Source organism: Toxorhynchites rutilus, chromosome 2 (assembly GCF_029784135.1).
Source record: "Toxorhynchites rutilus septentrionalis strain SRP chromosome 2, ASM2978413v1, whole genome shotgun sequence".
Lineage (NCBI taxonomy): Eukaryota > Metazoa > Arthropoda > Insecta > Diptera > Culicidae > Toxorhynchites > Toxorhynchites rutilus.
This window is the reverse complement of record NC_073745.1, coordinates 251,918,800-251,937,414: the sequence shown is the minus strand read 5'-3', so window position 1 is coordinate 251,937,414 and position 18,615 is coordinate 251,918,800. Positions and strand designations below refer to the sequence as shown.

The window sequence follows — 18,615 nt, the reverse complement described above, 5'->3', positions numbered from 1 at the left end:
GATTCAACAGTTGTTTTTGTAGTGTTGATGTTTTGAAGAGTATTATGAGTATCTTTTTTTTGCTCATTTAGCCCCGCTCTTTTACGGGGGCAGAGATTTTTCTTCGATTTTTTAGGAATCGGTTTTTCATCGCTACTAAGTAGCTCCGATCATCGGGGGCGTTTTGTTGGCCCAGAGATGTACTGACTCATTGCTTGCCGCCGAGCTTCCTTTGCAGGGATCCCAGCTGCGACAAAGTTTTTCAGCTTCCTTCCCTGATCTTTGGTGAGGTTCTTTTTCCACGAAGAGTGGACATCGGCTGAATCTACAACTTTAGATTCAGTTTTTATAGAGACGCTGCATTCGTCACTATCATCCTCTAGCGACTCACAGCGAGTCGGAAAGTTGAGAATGGAAGAGGAGCAGGACTGAACATCTATAGGTGCGTCGCTCAGTACTTCATCCTCTTCTACACTCAAAGAGACGATCTCTATGGAGATTTTTCTTTCCGATAGAGAGAAGCTGCCGGAACCCGAAGTTTTTTATTGTTGTCATTTGGATTATTCATAGAAGTCCCGCGAGTCTCGAGGTAAGGAAGGTCCGCTGCATCAGTGACCGGCCTATTGCAGCAAGGGCAGACGACATTGTGGAGGGTGCCCTGGTGCTCCGTTAACGGCAGGGTTTAGACCCCCCTACAATTCATCCCTCGGCACGGGTCGCGTTATACCTTGGCTTAGGGGTTTATCCATTACTCTCTTTCCATAATAACCATGGACAACAGTTATTATAACCATCCTCCTTTTTTGGGGCTTTGGATCCACTGCTCTGGTTTCTCAACAACTTCAGGTTCTTATTCGGACATGTTATTATTGAGATCCGTCATTCGCAGGCGGAGTTCTGCAGAATTTTAACAATCATTCATTGGACTGTGCTCTGAGTGATCATTAATCAAACATATTAGAGAAGGATTTCGGATGACATTTTTATGGTATATAACGGAAACGGAGTTTTATATAAAAGCGAATTATATTGATGCAGCGGATCAACAAATCAATATTCCTCCATAACTATAAATAACAATCATTGTGTGGCGTGACGTGAACTCAGACGGAGTTACTCGTTTTGGCATCTTTACTTCTATTGCGGTGGCATATATAAATGTCTGTAATACCAAACAGGCCATCCAATTAATATACGTATACGTATACACATATCGAACGGCTAAGCATATAGATGGGAGGAATGCCTTCAAATTATATAATCAATCTCTACATTTATAAAATCAAGAAAAATAATTCACGCCCGTTTTCACCGGTATTTGAAAAACCTGGGTTCTAACTACATTGTAGCATCTACACATTCCAATAGTTTATTTGGATCTACAAACCATTGCTATTGGCGTTTGCATAAGACGCATAAGTTCAATCACAACTCTTTGATTTTTTATTCTTCTAATATTTATTCTACACGCACGGTTTGGTAATAAAATTCGCGCTAACGATTTTATTCTTCGACGATGTTATGTCATTTGAAGTGGTCTTCTAGCATCCGATATCTGGCATACCGATATACCCAACAGAAATTACACCAAACTAAAACCCTGAGTTTGTTGTATTGCTTGGAGCAACTTGTACTTCAGCTTTTCTTTTGTCTTGTACTGCGGTAGATCCAATAGGTTGAAACAGGTATGGGCAACCGGGAGGAATTTGTCGTCAGTGGTTGGTTGGATGTATATCTGCATATCGATATAAAAATTTTTTTAAAATGTTTATAAACAAAAGAAAGAAACGGTGGAATCAACTCACTTTGATAGCTTTCATTCCCTGTATCGGAATTCGATCGCAACCGGTTAGGAAAAGCAAGAAGTTCTTCTTCTCTTCTAGAGACAACTCGTGGAAGACTTCCCAGAACCATCGAATCTGTCAAAACGTTATTTATTACGGAGTGAAAAGAGATCATTTTGAACATTGCTCACCGTCTGATCACTGGATTTGTAACCATTCTTATAAACTGCTTGTTCCTCCAGTGCCATCCAGTCGTACTCTTCGTTCCCAATAACAACCGCCATCAGTTCATGTGCCTTGAACAGCTTGAGAACTCGTCCTCCACAGACTTTCATAAAACCAAAACGGAACTGTTTGAATGAATTCTCCACCGATTTGTTCAACATGTAATCGATATAGAGTTTGACGAATTCGTCCCTGTAAATGAATTAATTTGAAACGGTCTCCAAGTGATCCAAAAAGTTTGCTGCTTACTTATTATCCTGATTCACCCGAATTTTCTCCCCTCCAGCTTTGAGCTCAATCGACTGCATTTCGCCGAAGTAGTCTCTTGTGGTGGAGAACGTCAGATCGAAAACTTCCTCCAGATCCGGCTCGGAGTAGTCCAAGATGCTCTGCATCGATCTCGCCAACGTTGGCGATAAGTCCATCAGGTCGCTGAGCTCCACCTCTTCATCCAGCAGTTTCTTGTAGAGCACCAGCGGAAATGGCAAATTAATTATGGTGAAATTGTATATAGCCAACCCGCAGAGTATTCCTATCAATGCGAACATACTGTCTTCGTTCTCGAAGTAATCCTCCGTGAACCAAATGGAGCGTGATTCTTCAAACGTCTTGAACATGCCGTACTTTGGATCCAGAATGTCCTTAAGTAGGAGCATGAAAAATTCCTTCCGAACACCTCCGGCATCTTCGGCTTCCTCGCCGTGGAAGCGAATTTTCAACGGTTTTTTCAAATCATTAGCCGTGTATTGGGCTAACTCTCGGATCGTATCCTGAACAATATTATCCCTCGTCACATTCAGCACGATGAATTGCGACGCATTGTGTGGATCCGATTGGAACATAGAGAAAAAATTTACACAAGCCGCATTTTGCATTGCCTCAGTCATTTGAATGCTTTGGTCAGTCTGCAGCAGTAACGTTTTGGACGATGCGTTGAAGATAAACGGATAATTGCACAGCGAGAAATAGTTCCCGCCTGAATCCATTATCCAGCGGACATAATCCATCCGGATATCGAGCAGATCGTCGATCTCGTTGATGTGGAATTGTTCGTAAGGCAGTTTCTGTGATCGCTGAGTATGATTGATTTTGTACAGTATCGCCATGATGTTCAGCATCGACGCCAGGTTCGCTTCATATCGAACCGGCTGCTTTTCCTCCGAGCCAACCACTTTGGTGAATTTAAAATTTATTATATACAGTATCACATTCTTGAAATTTTCCACCATTCTTTCGAAATAATCCTTCGTCTGCTTCGACCACCACTGGGCGACGATTTTGAACGGAACATCCATTAGGTTCTGGACCGCTTGGCTGAATGGCGTGTGTAATTTGAGATAATTCTTTGAGTTAATGAATTCGTGATACACTGGCAGCGTTACGTATGCTCGCAATGTTTCCACATCGGCCGGTGAAGCGACGAGTGAACCCAGCAGATCTACTGAAATTGCTTCCCAAATCAATTGCTTCAGTGTATCGTGCTCAATTTTACGGATGTGCTCAAATGTTTCCTCCGCCGCGCCAACATCCACCCCAGGGTGTTTGGAAGTGCAACAGAAATGCATATCGTTAGGTAGCAACCACGATCCGTTGATACATGCTAGGCTTTTGAACACAGTTTCCACTGTCGAGATCAGATCCATATCGATGGTTTCATCCGGCTGGATGGTGGCAATGGTTTTATTGATGTCCTCAGTTATCGTCAAGATTTGCGTACTAGGATCGTACAGCCTGTAGTCGGCCGGTCCATCATCTTTCGTGTAGTCTGTCAGCAGCGAAACGAAACACTGATCTCCCCCGGAAAAAATCCGACTAACGAAGAGTTGTGTCGATGATTCGAGACTCGTTCGGCTCAGTCGACCTGATCCATAATCAATCTGAAACAATGGAAAAATGAGTACTTAGGTTATGCATTCACTTGAAGATGAAAAAAATGGAAAGAACAAGAACAATTCTGTTACATATTGGACAGAACATTTGCAACCAATATTTTTTTCAGTTTTCTAACAATTAATTAAAATTAAATTAATTGATAAATAATCATTCACAAGTCTGTCAAATTATTCAATTAAATTACTACATCATTATTATTTGCTTTAATTCATCCGACATTAAGACCATGTGACCGGGGTTCTGCCAGAACGAACCAAGCGCCAAAAACATGATTTTGAGATACACTGGAGTCGCTTTTTACGCGGGGATACGTGTCGCGTAAACAAAAACCGCGCAAATTCCAAGATCCGAAAACCGCGTAAAAATAAACCGGATAATTTTCATAATCCGTGTGAAAATCTAACAAACAGTGAATTATTAGTTTAAAATGCTTCTAACAATTGATCAATTGATTTTTTTTTGCATGCTGCTATCATGATATCTGTATATCCTTTTATTTCTCGGCTACTAATCAGTGATAGAATTCAAACTAGTTTCGTGAAAAGTCACATCAATAAGCATATTGAATTTTTACGCGGTTGATATGTGCTACGTAAAAAACCGCCTAAATTCGTGTAATTTCGAAATCCGCGTAAAAAAATGCACAAATTCCGAAATCCGCGTAAATTCCGAAATACACGTATAAAAAAAAAAACGCGTAAAAAGCGACTTCAGGTTATATTAATTTGAAGTTTGGGCTCCCACTAATTGACCGTGGCTAATCAAATCAATTATTTTATCGCTCATGTGTTACAAGCTGGATGTCTTCAAAGCACTGAGACTATGAATGTCTGTAAAATAACACATAAATATTGAAAAAAATGACTTTTATTTTTGGTACGCATGCACTCAGTTCACTTTGGCAGAATAAAAATTAAAGAATATAGTTTTTAGTTCAGTGTGGTTCGATGTATTTTTAGTCTGAATCATTACTAAAATAATACTATTAAAATGGTTGAGAAAAACTTAAGATTCCAGAACCAGAATGAAGAACTAATGGTTTACAGGAGGTACATATGTCATCAGATGTTGAATGTCGTTGTACTTCGCACAAAAAATGCTGTCGCCATTTAAATGAAAAATCCATTTTGATTTAATTAGGAAAGTTGAAGGCCTCCTAATTTCTTCCTCAAGTCTAACTTAAAGAATGGATCATCTGGGCCGTAGCTATACTTAAACATAAGTATTCTGGGTTTCGATTTCACCACATGAATGACTTTCATACTCAGCTAGTTCACATTGTCTTTGTTATTATTCTTTTTTATTGGTGATTAACTTATGCAATGCTTCAGTGAAATAAAAAGCTTCGCTTGTTATTTTAGTAACAAAAAACTTTTTCTTGTTTTGCTTACAAGATGAGACAACTTCTTCCACTGAGCTGGATCAGAAACCCTTCTCCGTTGAACTATTGAAACACGAGTTGATTTGGTAATAGATGCTGTTTGTATTTCCCACGATGCTTTTTCGTAAAACTGTTTGAAATTTGGCAGACGTTGCTCAAAAGACATTTTGTCATAACAATTTTTTGGACGACCACAGGCGTAAGGGTGGGTTTAGACTTGTGATATATTCATGGGAAGAAATATGATGAGATTTATAGAAATCGCATCAACCGTTTATACTAGCGTGAACTTCTATAATGAATATATTCATATTTTTGGTGAATTTATTCACCTGAAGCAGAACTGCATCCAACTTTAGTGATTTCTCACCAGTGAGAAATTCACAAGCGTTTACATATGCTGAATTTATTCAAGTTATATATACCTCGAATAAATGTATCATATTTATTCTCACCCGTTTAGACCTATTTTCACGTGAATAAATCCATCTATAGCTATAGATCTCCCCAATGTAAACCCGCCATAACGGCTTGTATCTTCTTAGCCGCAACTACCGCCCCTCGTATGTTGATGGATGCATTGCCTGCATTTCTATTACGCTTACGTGTTTTTTTTTTCTAAAATTGAGGCTCAGCATGCTTACGTTTTCTGAGACATGGTGAGATTTGTTCATTTGTTTTATTCCTTTCTTGCCCAAGTGCCCGAGTGAACCAAGTCAAAACATGTGATCTAGAGCAGGGGGTTTCAGAGTTTTTTTCTATGGCAGAGCACTTTTTATAGCAAAAACATTTGACGGAGCAGCTAATCAATAAAACAAATCCTATTTGCATTGGCATAACCCAACTGGGAACAACTCTATTTCGGTTGCGTGTCGCAGTTACACATCTAACCCGGAGTATACAAGATAAATCACTATATGCCCAGTGAAATTTAATTAAAGAATGTTTTTTTCAAGGAGGGTTTTCAAGTGGGAGCATTTGCTATAACTTCGTGGAGCACAAATTTCCTGCGGAGCACCATTCGAAAACCATCTAGAGTATTATTGCCTCTTAAATTTCTGTCCTCCATAATCAAGTGTTTCGCAATAACATCCTCCCTTCCATGCTGTGAGCCCAAATCTTTGTTAATTTCGGATTCAAAATCTTAATAAAGTGAAAAACTAAATTATGTAGCTGCTGGACACGCAAAACTTCATTGTCTATGCAGCCAGAGCGAACCAAGTACATGCTAACTATTAACCCATTACTGTCCAGGTGTACAAGAACTTGATCCAAATGGCATGAAACTTTCTAGTCCATCTAGGTTTGTCCCGAAACGGGAGAGAAACGCAATATTTTGGTTTGGAGTTCTTTGGAAGTTGAGGTATCTGACGTATGAAATTTCATACGCTGAGCCGATACACTATCAAAAATGGGAATCATTTGAATATCGAACAAAACGGTTTTATTTCATAAAATTTAACTTCAACAACCATTTTCATGGTTTATTAGCACTTTCGTGTACTGCCGTTCTACGCATAATTGTCCCACAGTTCATAGGAATTGCATAGAACATAGTACAGTTATGCGTAGAACGGCAGAGTATCAGATTTAGTATCACTGAGTATGGTACCGGAAAAAGCACGGAATAAATCATTTCATTAATACGAATCCAACTGGTACCCAGCGAAGGTGTGCGTATTGCAACCGATGTACGACGTAGGGCCTGACCACGACATCACTGCCACGTACGCTTTCACGTCACTCACACTTCACTTTATTTTTTTTGTGTCAATCATCATTGTCACGGACAGCTGTGTGTAAGAATAAACTCCGTGAAGTGAAAGAGTTCATTCCCGTTTATAAGAGACATTTTGGTTGCATAATGTCGGGTGTTTGAACGTTGTTAAAAATAATAAGTTTGAACGTTGTGTTGGTTGCATATTTTCGGACGTTTGAACGTTATGTAGGTAAAATTAATACAGCGTATGAGATAATATTCTATTGTATTAATCGTATGTTTTAGAATGACAAGTTTGCGATTATACCTCGATGATTAGTTTGCTGAATCAAATGATGGCTCAAAGATGAGGAGGAATAATTGGTTGCTTGGGAATAATGTAGTTGTTGCACATATGGGAATGTAATTTTATTTTTTCTTTCTATAAATTACGCTAGAGATAAAACATGACTATTACGTTTAATAATCGAAATCTCGCATAATCTTGTACTTAGCTCTGTTTCACTCGTTCGAATAGTGAATATTTAAAATCATTTTATATGAACCGTTTTTACAATTTTGATGAATAGTAATCTCTTCAATATCTCAGAACAAACCCGAATTTATCCACCTCACGATCAGTATAATCTGAGCTACTCCCACATGGGATTCTGAAATTTAATCCTCTTATCCTTCCCATTCTCATGTAATTTGATATACGGGATATGAGATTCGATTAAATTATTTAAACAGAAACTGGTCAGCACCCTCTGTCAGAAGCATAATCTTCATAGAAAAAATTTGACGGGTTTCAAGGAATTTGACAAAAGCGGAAAGTGGTTCAGATTTTCGTTAGACAGAAATCAAAATTATGGAAAAAGAACTAGAGAAGAATTTTAAAACAGTATCTTGTGAATGCTTTGCAAAGATAGATTCATTTTTTCCTTGTTTGAAACTTATTATCAATTTTTCAATATTCTTTCATTCAAAGTATGTTTTCAAAACAATACCTTTGAAAATATCTATAGCGTAAAAAGTTATAGCTATCGTCCTGATTCTGGTCTGGTCCGGTCTGGTCAATTGTGAATGTTTGAATTACAAAAACTAGCTCGGCAATGTTGAAAAAACTTTACAGTTATTATTTTATATTCAAAATATCAACATATCAATATTATACGTAATCAATCTTAATGATCGTTGCAATCATTGCCATTCTATGTTGTTGCAACTCTCTCTTAGTCTAATTCAAAAAATAGAAACAAAAAATTTCTGTTCATTCAGGACAATCGGAAGTAGACCTTCGCCATGTTTCAATGGGTCTATGGGAGCTACATTTTCAATCCTTAATTACATCCCATAGCGCGTTTACCGAATCCAAATGAACAAATTTACGTCCTTTGGATACATCAGAATTTCGTTCTAAAAATGCCACCAGGCGGGCAAATTGCTGTTTGTTTCTTAAACAAGACAAGACAAGATTCAAAATGTTAGCAAAAAAGCTAAATAAATACGAAATTAAACTTACTCCATTCCGCGTGACTAACTTTCACCACCTAAAACACAGGTGACAAATGGTTCCCGGAATAAATCGCCACAGAAAACGACTGCAACAGAAACCACCGCTTATAAAATGTGTAGTAGGCTATAAATATTGTGGCGCGGTATTGTATTTCAAAACAAGAATTAACCGGGCAAACGTATCGCCCCAGGCAAACGTAACGCCCCGGGCAGACGTATACCGTCCGACGCTCGCTAGAGCTCGGTCGGACATTGCTAAAGGATCGTATCCTATGTTTCAAACTAACCGGGCAATCAGTGGATCCCAGGTTTGCGTGCGAGACACCGCCGCTTCCGACGGCGGGTCGGCGGTGGACTCGGATTGCGTCATCTTGGCGGCATGGGCCGCCTCGATTCCTTATCCTCGCCAAATGGGGACTTCGTCCCCATTACATTGTCCTCAGAATAAATTTCGAAAAACGAGAACAAGAGAATAAATTTATAATAGAAATGTGAGGCACATGATGTTTTTCCCGCGCCAAATATTTCTAGCCTACTACACTTTTTCTAAGCGGTTGTTTCTGTTGCAGTTGTTTACTGTGGCGATTTATTCCGGTCACCGTGACAAATATACCTGTTTTCTCCGTGACATCACAGTATCGTGGTATTCATAATAACACCGAGTTCATCAAAGTTGTCACGACGGATGAACTTTTCTGGATTGTAGTATACACACGGTGACAGCCGTAATAAAGTTGTGTACAATTCACTTCGTTTTCAGCGTGAAGTGACGTTCGTGATCAGGGCCGTATATTTGCTTGAAGTGTGATGTGGGCTTGCACCCTAAGGAGTGCTTTTTCCGGTACCGTACTCAGTGATACTAAATTCGATATACTGCCGTTCTACGCATAACTGTACTATGATCTATGCAATCCCTATGAACCGTGGGACAATTATGCGTAGAACGGCAGTACACGAAAGTGCTAATAAACCATGAAAATGGTTGTTGAAGTTGAATTTTATGAAATAAAACCGTTTTGTTCGATATTCAAATGATTTCCATTTTTGATACTGTATCGGCTCAGCGTATGAAATTTTATCCTTCAGATATCTCAACTTCCAAAGAACTCCAAACCAAAATATTGCATTTAAATATAACGGACAATATCAAAGAACCCTTAGGGCGAAAGAAATGACAAAAGTAGGATACCATGCGTTGATTAGAATCCTTTCCTGGATTTTTTTTAAACATATTTCTTCACCTTTCTAACTACGTCGTAAAGTTGGCAATAGTGGTACCACCAGGGGGGTCCTATGCGACCATCATTTTGTAGCCATCATAGAAAATCATGAGCATAGAAAGAATAACCTAAAATTAAAAATGAAGTTGTCCGTGCGATCCTGCAGCAGTGATTTTAATTCCAAATCGTCAAATAAAGCGTCCGGATGAATATCCGAACATCGCTTGCCAGAGAAAACTAGCCAACGTAATCAAATGTTGAACTTATAAGACTCCAAATAGTTAACAATACGTGAGCCCCTGAGCTCGGGCCCTGCTGTATGCTGCCTGCGCTTAATTTGGTGCTGGTTTGTATAGGGCTGCCAAAGCTCCGGTTACCAAGCTAGAAAACCGTATTTGCAGTTGAATATTGCATAAGAATTCAAACAGAACGATGTTTGATAAAATTAAAGCATTTTAAAGTTGACTAAAAATTTTTCTATCCTTTCAATTTGGTGTACCTCCTGAATTATTCATCACGTTATTTTAAAAGCATTGACAACGGTTATGCAAATCAATATGCTCTACTTACCCATGGACCTCGCACTATTTGAGGTGTATTGTAACTAGCGCTCACTCCTACCCCTAGCTGACCAACGCCTCCCAATCCAAAGCCATAAATTTTCCCTCGCGAAGGAACAAACGCAAGAGTGTGTCGTCGACCGCAGGCTATCTGCGTTATTTTGCTTCCCATCAGTTCGAATACCATCCTCGGAAGAATCTCATTGCTACACGTCCCATGGCCAAGCTGTCCGAATGTTCCGGCTCCGCACGTGAACACACCTCCTTCGTTCGTGAGGAATACGGAGAAGTCATCTCCACAGCTAATGTAACGCACACTAAGGCTACGGAGCGTCTTCAACTGGGTCGGATAGCAACGAGAACTGAGGTCATTCAGCCCCAGCTGGCCGAAGGTGTTCTTTCCCCATCCAAATATTGCACCAGATCTGTGAGTGAAAATGGTTTTCCTAAGAATTTTCCTCGTTTGCAAAACCTGTGTGAATCTTACTTGGATATAGCGAAACTGTGATTACCTCCACAGGCAATAAAAGCGATGGGAATTCCTGCTAGCGATTTTATCAGTGTTGGGTTCACAATTTTCTCGTTCGTTTTCCCCTGCCCAAGTTGACCGTATCCATTGGCACCCCAGGAGTACAGTTCTCCGTTGTTGGTTAGCGCAAGGCAATGGAACTGACCTGATGCTATCTGTACCACATGCTTGGTGGCAATCGTTTTAATCATCCGTGGCGTTGGATAATTGGTCAGTTCTGTATCGTGGCCAAGCTGGCCGAGTAAATTGGATCCCCAGCTGAATAGCTGGCCCCAGTTTGTTAGCACAAGTGAATGTGAAGTGCCACAACAGATCTGTGTGATAGCATAGTTTTCTAGCGACGAGACATATTCTGTTGGAGGGATAGTAAACATTAAATCTTTTTACGCTGGAATAGCATGAAAACATAATTAGTGCGAAGTTTTCAGTTATATCGCATACACAACATACATTGTAGAGTCACAAACTCTAGTCTAAGGAAATAAAACAAAACCATAAAAAAAAGTTATTAATCATTAGTACCAAGCTACCATACTGACATTCAATAATCGGATGTGGCAAAAGTGTTACATACTAAACTGGGACATACGTGGCCTTTTGTTTGGTAGACTGGCCGTATCATGCCCGAGTTGGCCGTAGTCGTTGTTGCCACAGGAAAACAACTTGCCCTCCTTCGTCAACAGTAATGTGTGTGAACCCCCACAGGCAGCTTTTTCGACCGTGGGAGCATGACACCAGTCCATTTCCCGAGGAAGCATTACCTGCAGAAAGGGAAGAGTCGAATGGGAGCAGTTATTTGGTTGTTTATAGTGTTAGGACTACTTATTACCTGTTCCTCTTCGATGCCGCCTAGTCCAAGTTCACCATGGACAGTGCTTCCCCAACAGTAAACAGCCATCTCGGAGTATCTATTGTTATTTACAGCGTAATCAGTGTCTTTCCATAAGCTACAAAAAAATATCTAATAAATTAATTATGTTCAAATAATGATCTGTTCGAGAATGTTCCTAATAATCAAGTAGCTAGCAATTTGATTGTTTCAATCAACATAGTGTGAAACACTTTATCGTAGCAAACATTTACACCGTACACATATTCATCGTTGGAAGATTATAATCTGAGAAACTGTAGCATATTGAACTTTTTGATGATTTTTCTGGAAACATCTTCTCGAGAAAGACTTGACTTTTTCCGACTTTTGAAGCAACAAAATTATACCTCGCACAGTTTACTGAACGCTTATTTTTGGTGTTTATTTGTTACAGCCATACACATGATTTTTCACCCGTCAACTAAACTATAAACTTATTTTTCCAACGAAGGATTTCCGGAGCGAATGAAACTGCTTGATTCAATGAAAAACACAAAATAAATAACTTGAGCTATCTCCATCTGAGCAGTGTTGCTAGGTTTTAAACGAGGCTCACAATAAATAATAACAGATGACGTCATTCTGTGAAAATGTCATCGGGGGACTGTCTACACCTGAGCAAAATATTGGTAATGGGAGCAACGAAGTACATATTTTGAAACTGAAAAGATGGAATACTATAAACGTTTTCAGTGCGTGTTACCAAAATTTTGTGAAGAGAATGTCAAATGAAAATTACATCATATATCAAAAGAAAAATTAAGACTGTGTTCTCCCAGCTATCAGCATATGTTATTTCTTTTAATTTTAATAGCGCGGATTACTTGATGATCACTGCACAAACACTTTCGAAGTGGGACTGTGACAAGCATCATACGAAAGAAGAGGGTATGGCCGATAATATTCTCGCTGTTGGAACTGAGGAACTGTTTGGTAGCCTCGGCAGCGTGACGTGAAGCTGGAAGAAATTTTCATGTTCCGGATTATCTTAAGGAGTCTCTCTAGCACGTTCAACACTTTGACTGTCGCTCAAGTGAAAAAAATCCTAGACGAAGCTGTGGAAACGGCAGGGCTCCGGAACGCTTTTTACGATTGAGGTAGGACAAGGCAAAAAGAAACAGAAGACACTGGTCTATTACTATTGAAAAAATTCAGACTACATACAGAGAATGTGTCGACAGTTTCTTCGGGGCAATGAAAAAAAACCGAAGCCAGGAAAGCGGGTCTTATGTCTTTTGCGAATAAAGAGGAAAATTGGTTATGTAAAACAAGTTTCATTTGCTGATGGTGAGCAACAGAGATGTGCCATCCGTTCATGAGCTGTTCAAATGAATCGTTTCATCATAATGAGCAAATTTGAATCAGATCGCAATCGAAGTTACACTGCTCATATCGGAGCTGAAAAGCTGCAGAGAGTTCTGAGTTGTGATATCCGAATGAACTATTCACCTCCCACTCTTCGTGATATGATGCCAGTTTGTTTTTGTTCGTTCCTCTCCGTTTATTAGCTTCAAAGACAGGGATGAAAGATGAAAAAATTCGACATGCTGAGGCACCACACAGTGTCGCATTGCGATTTTGACCTGTAATTGGATATTGGCGATGAAAGTGGTACAGTGTCGACGTCTTGTGGCGACTTTCAATGTGGGCCGTAATTTGGGCCCCGAACTCGATGTTCACAAAAATGTCCAATTGGAGGTAAAATGGTCCAATTAAACATGTCGCATTACAGGTCTGTCCAATTAGCAAAGGGTCGCATTAAATGTAAGTTACTGTATTGGGAAAATGGAATTATTCTTATATTATCCTTGCAAGTGTTGAAGAAAAAAGTGAAAAATTCACCAGCGTTTAAATATGCTGAATTTCTTCTGGTTATATATACCTTGAATAAGTGTATCGTATTCATTCTCACCCGTTTACATATATTTTCACGTCAATAAATCCATCTATAGCTATAGATCTCCCTAATGTAAACCCGCCATTATAGAGATTGAAAAAAACAACTATTTAATAGTAGCGGCGAACTTGGATATGGATTTCATGGTTCCCGGAATAAATCGCCCCAGAAAATAACTGCAACCACAACCACTCAGAAATAGTGTAGTAGGGTACAAATATTTTGGCGTGGGAAAAACATTATTGACATAAGACGGTCTGTGATACCGTGCGCTAGTATACGAGTTATGATTTTGCGCGCTACAAAAGTTGTGGAAATTTCTTTAGATTGTGGTACAATAGTTTTGAATTGCAATGAATGATATATTTCAAAACAACCGGGCAATCAGTGGAAAAGAGGTTTGCGTGTGAGAGCGCCGCTTCCGACGGCGGGTCGGCGGTCGACTCGGATCGCGTCATTTTGGCGGCTTGGGCCGCCTCGATTCCTTATCCTCGTTGAAAGGGGACTTTGTCCCCATTACATTGACCTCAGAATAAATTTCGAAAAACGAAAACGAAAAAAAAAAATTAAAATATAAATGATGCTTTTTCTATGGGGCACTTATACCCAAGATGTTTTTCCTGCACCACAATATTTGGTCAGAGTTAAGTCAGAGGCCATCAAGTCGCAAAATTAAACATTTCGAGTTATTGACGGCATTAGGCTAAGCATTTCGTATATTACATGTCGCATTCATCAGATTTGGAAAATCACGCGTACAGTAGAAATAACGTGTCGAAATTGATTTGAACGATCAATAAAAACTTCTTACCGCACTAAACATCAAGCTCGTTTTTTCTCGAAATCATAAAAAAATAGTGGGATATAACCCAAGGTTCACGTGGAACTACCTTAGCTTAGCAATCATTCGTTTGTATTGATTAAATTCTTGATTGAATGAAACAGTTTCCAAATTCAATTGAGTTCAATATATTTGCTCTGTGAGTGAAAAAAATGAACAAATGCCGTGTAAAGTCAATTCATTTATTGTGATTGATTGTTCTTCGTTACAAGTAAATTTAATGACGGACCTTTTACGTTTGGTATGATGACTAGAACAAAATATATGTACGGAAGAATTATCAAACGTTTGATGAACCAGCCTAAGGCTGAAAATCTTTCCAATAAAGACAAAAAAAAAAATTATCAAACGATTATTTTATTTTATATTTCCCTCTGAAATTTACATCCCAAAAGTGTACATACTTCTCGAATCTCGAATTTGCTTGAAACTGGGAAGTTCATTCGCTTCTAGTGTCTGCACGATTTTCCCAGGTTCCTAAGTTTAGAAGATCATGTTAGGACAGACATATTCCACTCTGCACAAAGGCAAGCGAGGACAAAAGTACTCGCAGTTTGCATTTATTTGCAGAGCCGATTTCCCCAGAAACCTCGGTTTTGAAGTCTGTTTTAGGGAAACACATTTCAATCAGAACAAAAATACCCCCGATTTGTATGAATTTGCAATGCCGATTTCCCCTAGGCTGCTTGGTTTTGATGGCTGTGTTAGGGAAACCGTAAATCGGGCCAATCAAAACGATGCAGTTAGGGCGTTTAGATAACGCCTAATATTTTACAGTTATTCAATTGTTTATCTAATGAAAAACAACATTTTGTTAGTTGCGATAGATGCGTAGAAATATTCCCTATCAAGTGATGCAAACATCTCTCCTATCCAGTACGAAATGTTCGAGCTATAAGCATTCGAAATCTTTCATTTTTTCTTGCATGTTCTGTGTTTAGGTTTTCATTTTACCCTCCATATATTCCGGTTAGACGTAGTCCCACGTCAAAAATGTTACATAGTCTGGTCTGACTTATCACCGACAATTTCTAGCCAACTACACCTTTTATGAGCGGTTGATTTCTGGGGCGATTTATACCGGCCAAGGGATTTCATCACTTTGTACTGTATATGTACTACTATTCAAACCCCTTTATTTAATACCAATATTCAGGGGAATGTGAAAAAATTGAAAAAAATTCAAACTCAAGATGATTTTGAAATAATATGGCGGATCATTGCATTTAAACCTCTAATACAAATAAACTGAAATACAAGTGCCCAATAAAAACAAGCCGCTTTGAGGTTAAAGGTTGAGGTTAAAGCTCCGAGGACCCAATACGCTAAAAACCCTGAACCCTGAACAGCTCTGAGATGTTCACTATGACGAGCTGATTTGTCCATCTCTAGTAAGCAGGTAATCGTTTGAGAAGATTACAGTCACACCGTACTAGAGTCCCTCCGAAAACCTGACGTCACTCTTCTACAAGTTCTTGATACCGGCGATTCCTGGTTAAGGCGACCAGAAAAATCTACATCAGTTGGGACGCAAAGGTTTATCCATGGTGAACAAGAAAAACTTAACGAAAACGTTTAGGAGAAGAATGAGGTTGAGTTCTTTTTGGGCCAAGTACTTTTTGGGGCATCGTTACGCGGGGGGTCATGAAGAAAACTGTACACTACGTTTTGGTTACATCGACAACACCGCGAATTGAATAAAGCCGAAATGTTAGACAGAGATAACCAACACTATGTTCTATGAATCAAGAAATTATTCTGAAGTAACATGGAAAAATGCGATGGAAAAAGAGGTGCAGTCGTTATTGGACAATTAAAAATGAAAGTTTAGTAGATCGGCCCCTGGAAGAAAGACTTTAGGGTGTAGGTGGACTTTCAAAAAATAACCAATACTGTTCAATACAGGGTCAGGTCGTTCGCACAAGGATTCCTCCAGAAATACGAGACAGACTACGTAGGGGTATTCGCTACCGTTGCTCGTCAATCTATGCTTCGTGCCATCTTGACCATTGGCGATCACTGGTGCAGCGTATGGATATAAAAATTGCTGATTTGTACGTCGATTTAAACGAGAAATTATACATCCGGCCATTCATGGTTTGGAGACGAATGCAAACAAGGTTTTCCTGTTGAAACACCGTATCTACGGGCTGAAACAATTAACACGAGTCTCGAACCAGAAAATTGAGAGCGCGTTCAACGAGATGGAGTTGAAACCTACCGGTTCGGATCTTTGCTTGTACCTTTACGTACAGAGAAAGGGCATCGTTACGCGGGGGGTCGTGAAGAAAACTGTACACTACGTTTTGGCTACATCGACAACATTGTGGAGCGGTTTGGGCACGAGTTTCCCAAACCATCTAACATGAAAAGGAGGAAGAAGATCTACCTACTAAAGTGCGCTACACATACAACGTACCGTCACAGTAGAGTCAACGTAAAGGAATGAAATGTCAAATATTCTCCCATGGAAATCGTATGGTAGCATACACATACACCATCACGGCAACTTTGACGTCGGCAAAATAAGTACAAGAGAATAGTTGACGGGACGGTGACGGTGACGCTGTATGTGTAGCGCACTTAATGAATCATACTGTAGCTTGGAGGGTAGCTTGCTGTACGTCGAAGTGAACACGCGTCCATATATCTGCTTCAGCACATCTTTACTTGGCAGAACGAATCGGGAGTGGAAAGAAGCAAAACGGGTACTGTGGAAGATTAAGGCAATCACGGATTCGAAAACTAAAAAATAAATCAAATCCTGGTTTCCTGTCAAATTAGATGGCGGACTGGTGAGTTGAGGTACTTACAAACAAACATATGTTGCTTTCCCTTCAACAGAACCCGAGATTTTGGCATATGCTCGAGAATGTCAAGAACGGTTGTGGCCGACGAAGAATCAGTACACCCAATAGTCGTGTGGGAGGACAACCTATCGTGAATCAAGATGGTGGAATTGGATCGTTTGGAGAAGAGGTCTTAATTTGTTACCACCTCCAAATCCTCCAACTCGTTTGTTGAGGAACTCCCGTTTGTATACTTGGGAATTCACAGACTTATCCGTCAGAAAAACGCTGGTTTTCTTGCCACAGGAACAATCTCCTTGGCCAAATCATGAAAGCCGGATTCTGACTACATTTTTTGTAAGATTGAGGCTTCAGTTGGGTTGTCTACTTGCTCGGTAACACTTGTAGTCTGCTCGGGGACGAATTCGCCGCACGGAGAAGCAGTCAGCATTCAAATTTTCGCCAAATTAGAATCCAAGATATTCCAAATGACCTTCAACCGCAAATGACCTTCGAGGGTTCCGCTCCGATGTATGGCTTGAACTTTGTGGATAGTCATAAATATCCACATTTCATAATGATTCAGTTGGACTTCTCATGAATATTAATTTAATTTGCAGTCATTGATCAGCATTCGTATTGTTTTATCAATGTTTTCGTCGGTTTCAGATGTAAATCACCTGCCCTCACATGCCTTGTGCAACAGGTGCCAAACTACCAATTCTCCATCTGTGTGACGTTTTTATGGTGGTTTTATTCATCTCTATGCTTCATAAACCCTGAACTAATTGTTATCCAAACCTCTATTCAAGCAAATTAGGAGAAATTATTAAGCTATAGCCAATATTGTTCGTTAAATGTAGTTTAAAATCAATTTGGAAAAAGAAAACGTTTATCCAAGGTGTGGTGGAAACGTCTATTCGACCTTATTCTGATTTGATTAGCTCTACTTAGACTGCGATATCGAAAATCTTTGTCTGACTGTATTATTTTCTTCTACCAAATTTCTATAAATAGAATTACTTTTTAAGTACTTTGACATACGCTCGTTAGAGTCTTTTACAAATACTAGATAAAACACGTTCAGCTGCTGATGAACTTTTAAAAAAAAAAAAATTGGGCAGGATTAAAACTCACGACCTTTGCATCGATGATCCTACATCAAACTGTTTGCGCCGTTGGGACACTTAAAACTGTAATGCCAAGCAGTCAAACATTTGCTTGAAAACACTGGCAGCAAATGCTTAATTTGATAGTCCGTCATGTGTTGTACAAAAGCTGATTTGCAGTTGAATAAACGTTTTCAAATCGTTTCTCTGGCAATATGCCAGGTAAACATCAATGGTTGAACAAAAGCTTCAATTTGGTCTAAATAAGCTTTTTTACAACGTATAGTTCAGCATATTGTCTTATTGAGCGCTCAATACTA

The 18,615-nt window shown here is 39.4% G+C and overlaps 1 protein-coding gene across 2 annotated transcripts; it reads right to left on the bottom strand.

Moving 5' to 3' along the window:
* Positions 1-986: 986 nt before the first annotated feature.
* Positions 987-12,195, bottom strand: LOC129769715 (probable E3 ubiquitin-protein ligase HERC4). Of its 2 annotated transcripts, none has more exons than XM_055772147.1 (9): positions 12,007-12,195; positions 11,618-11,735; positions 11,363-11,549; positions 10,747-11,140; positions 10,270-10,684; positions 2,238-3,865; positions 1,955-2,180; positions 1,785-1,898; positions 987-1,714 (listed from the first exon to the last, which is right to left on the bottom strand). In XM_055772147.1, the coding sequence occupies exons 2-9, from the start codon at positions 11,684-11,686 to the stop codon at positions 1,562-1,564; spliced, it is 3,186 nt and encodes a 1,061-aa protein (XP_055628122.1). In that variant the 5' UTR covers positions 11,687-11,735; positions 12,007-12,195; the 3' UTR covers positions 987-1,561. The 2 variants fall into 2 exon arrangements, with proteins under 2 accessions (XP_055628122.1, XP_055628123.1); XM_055772148.1 differs by having other exon boundaries at positions 11,378-11,549.
* Positions 12,196-18,615: the final 6,420 nt, after the last annotated feature.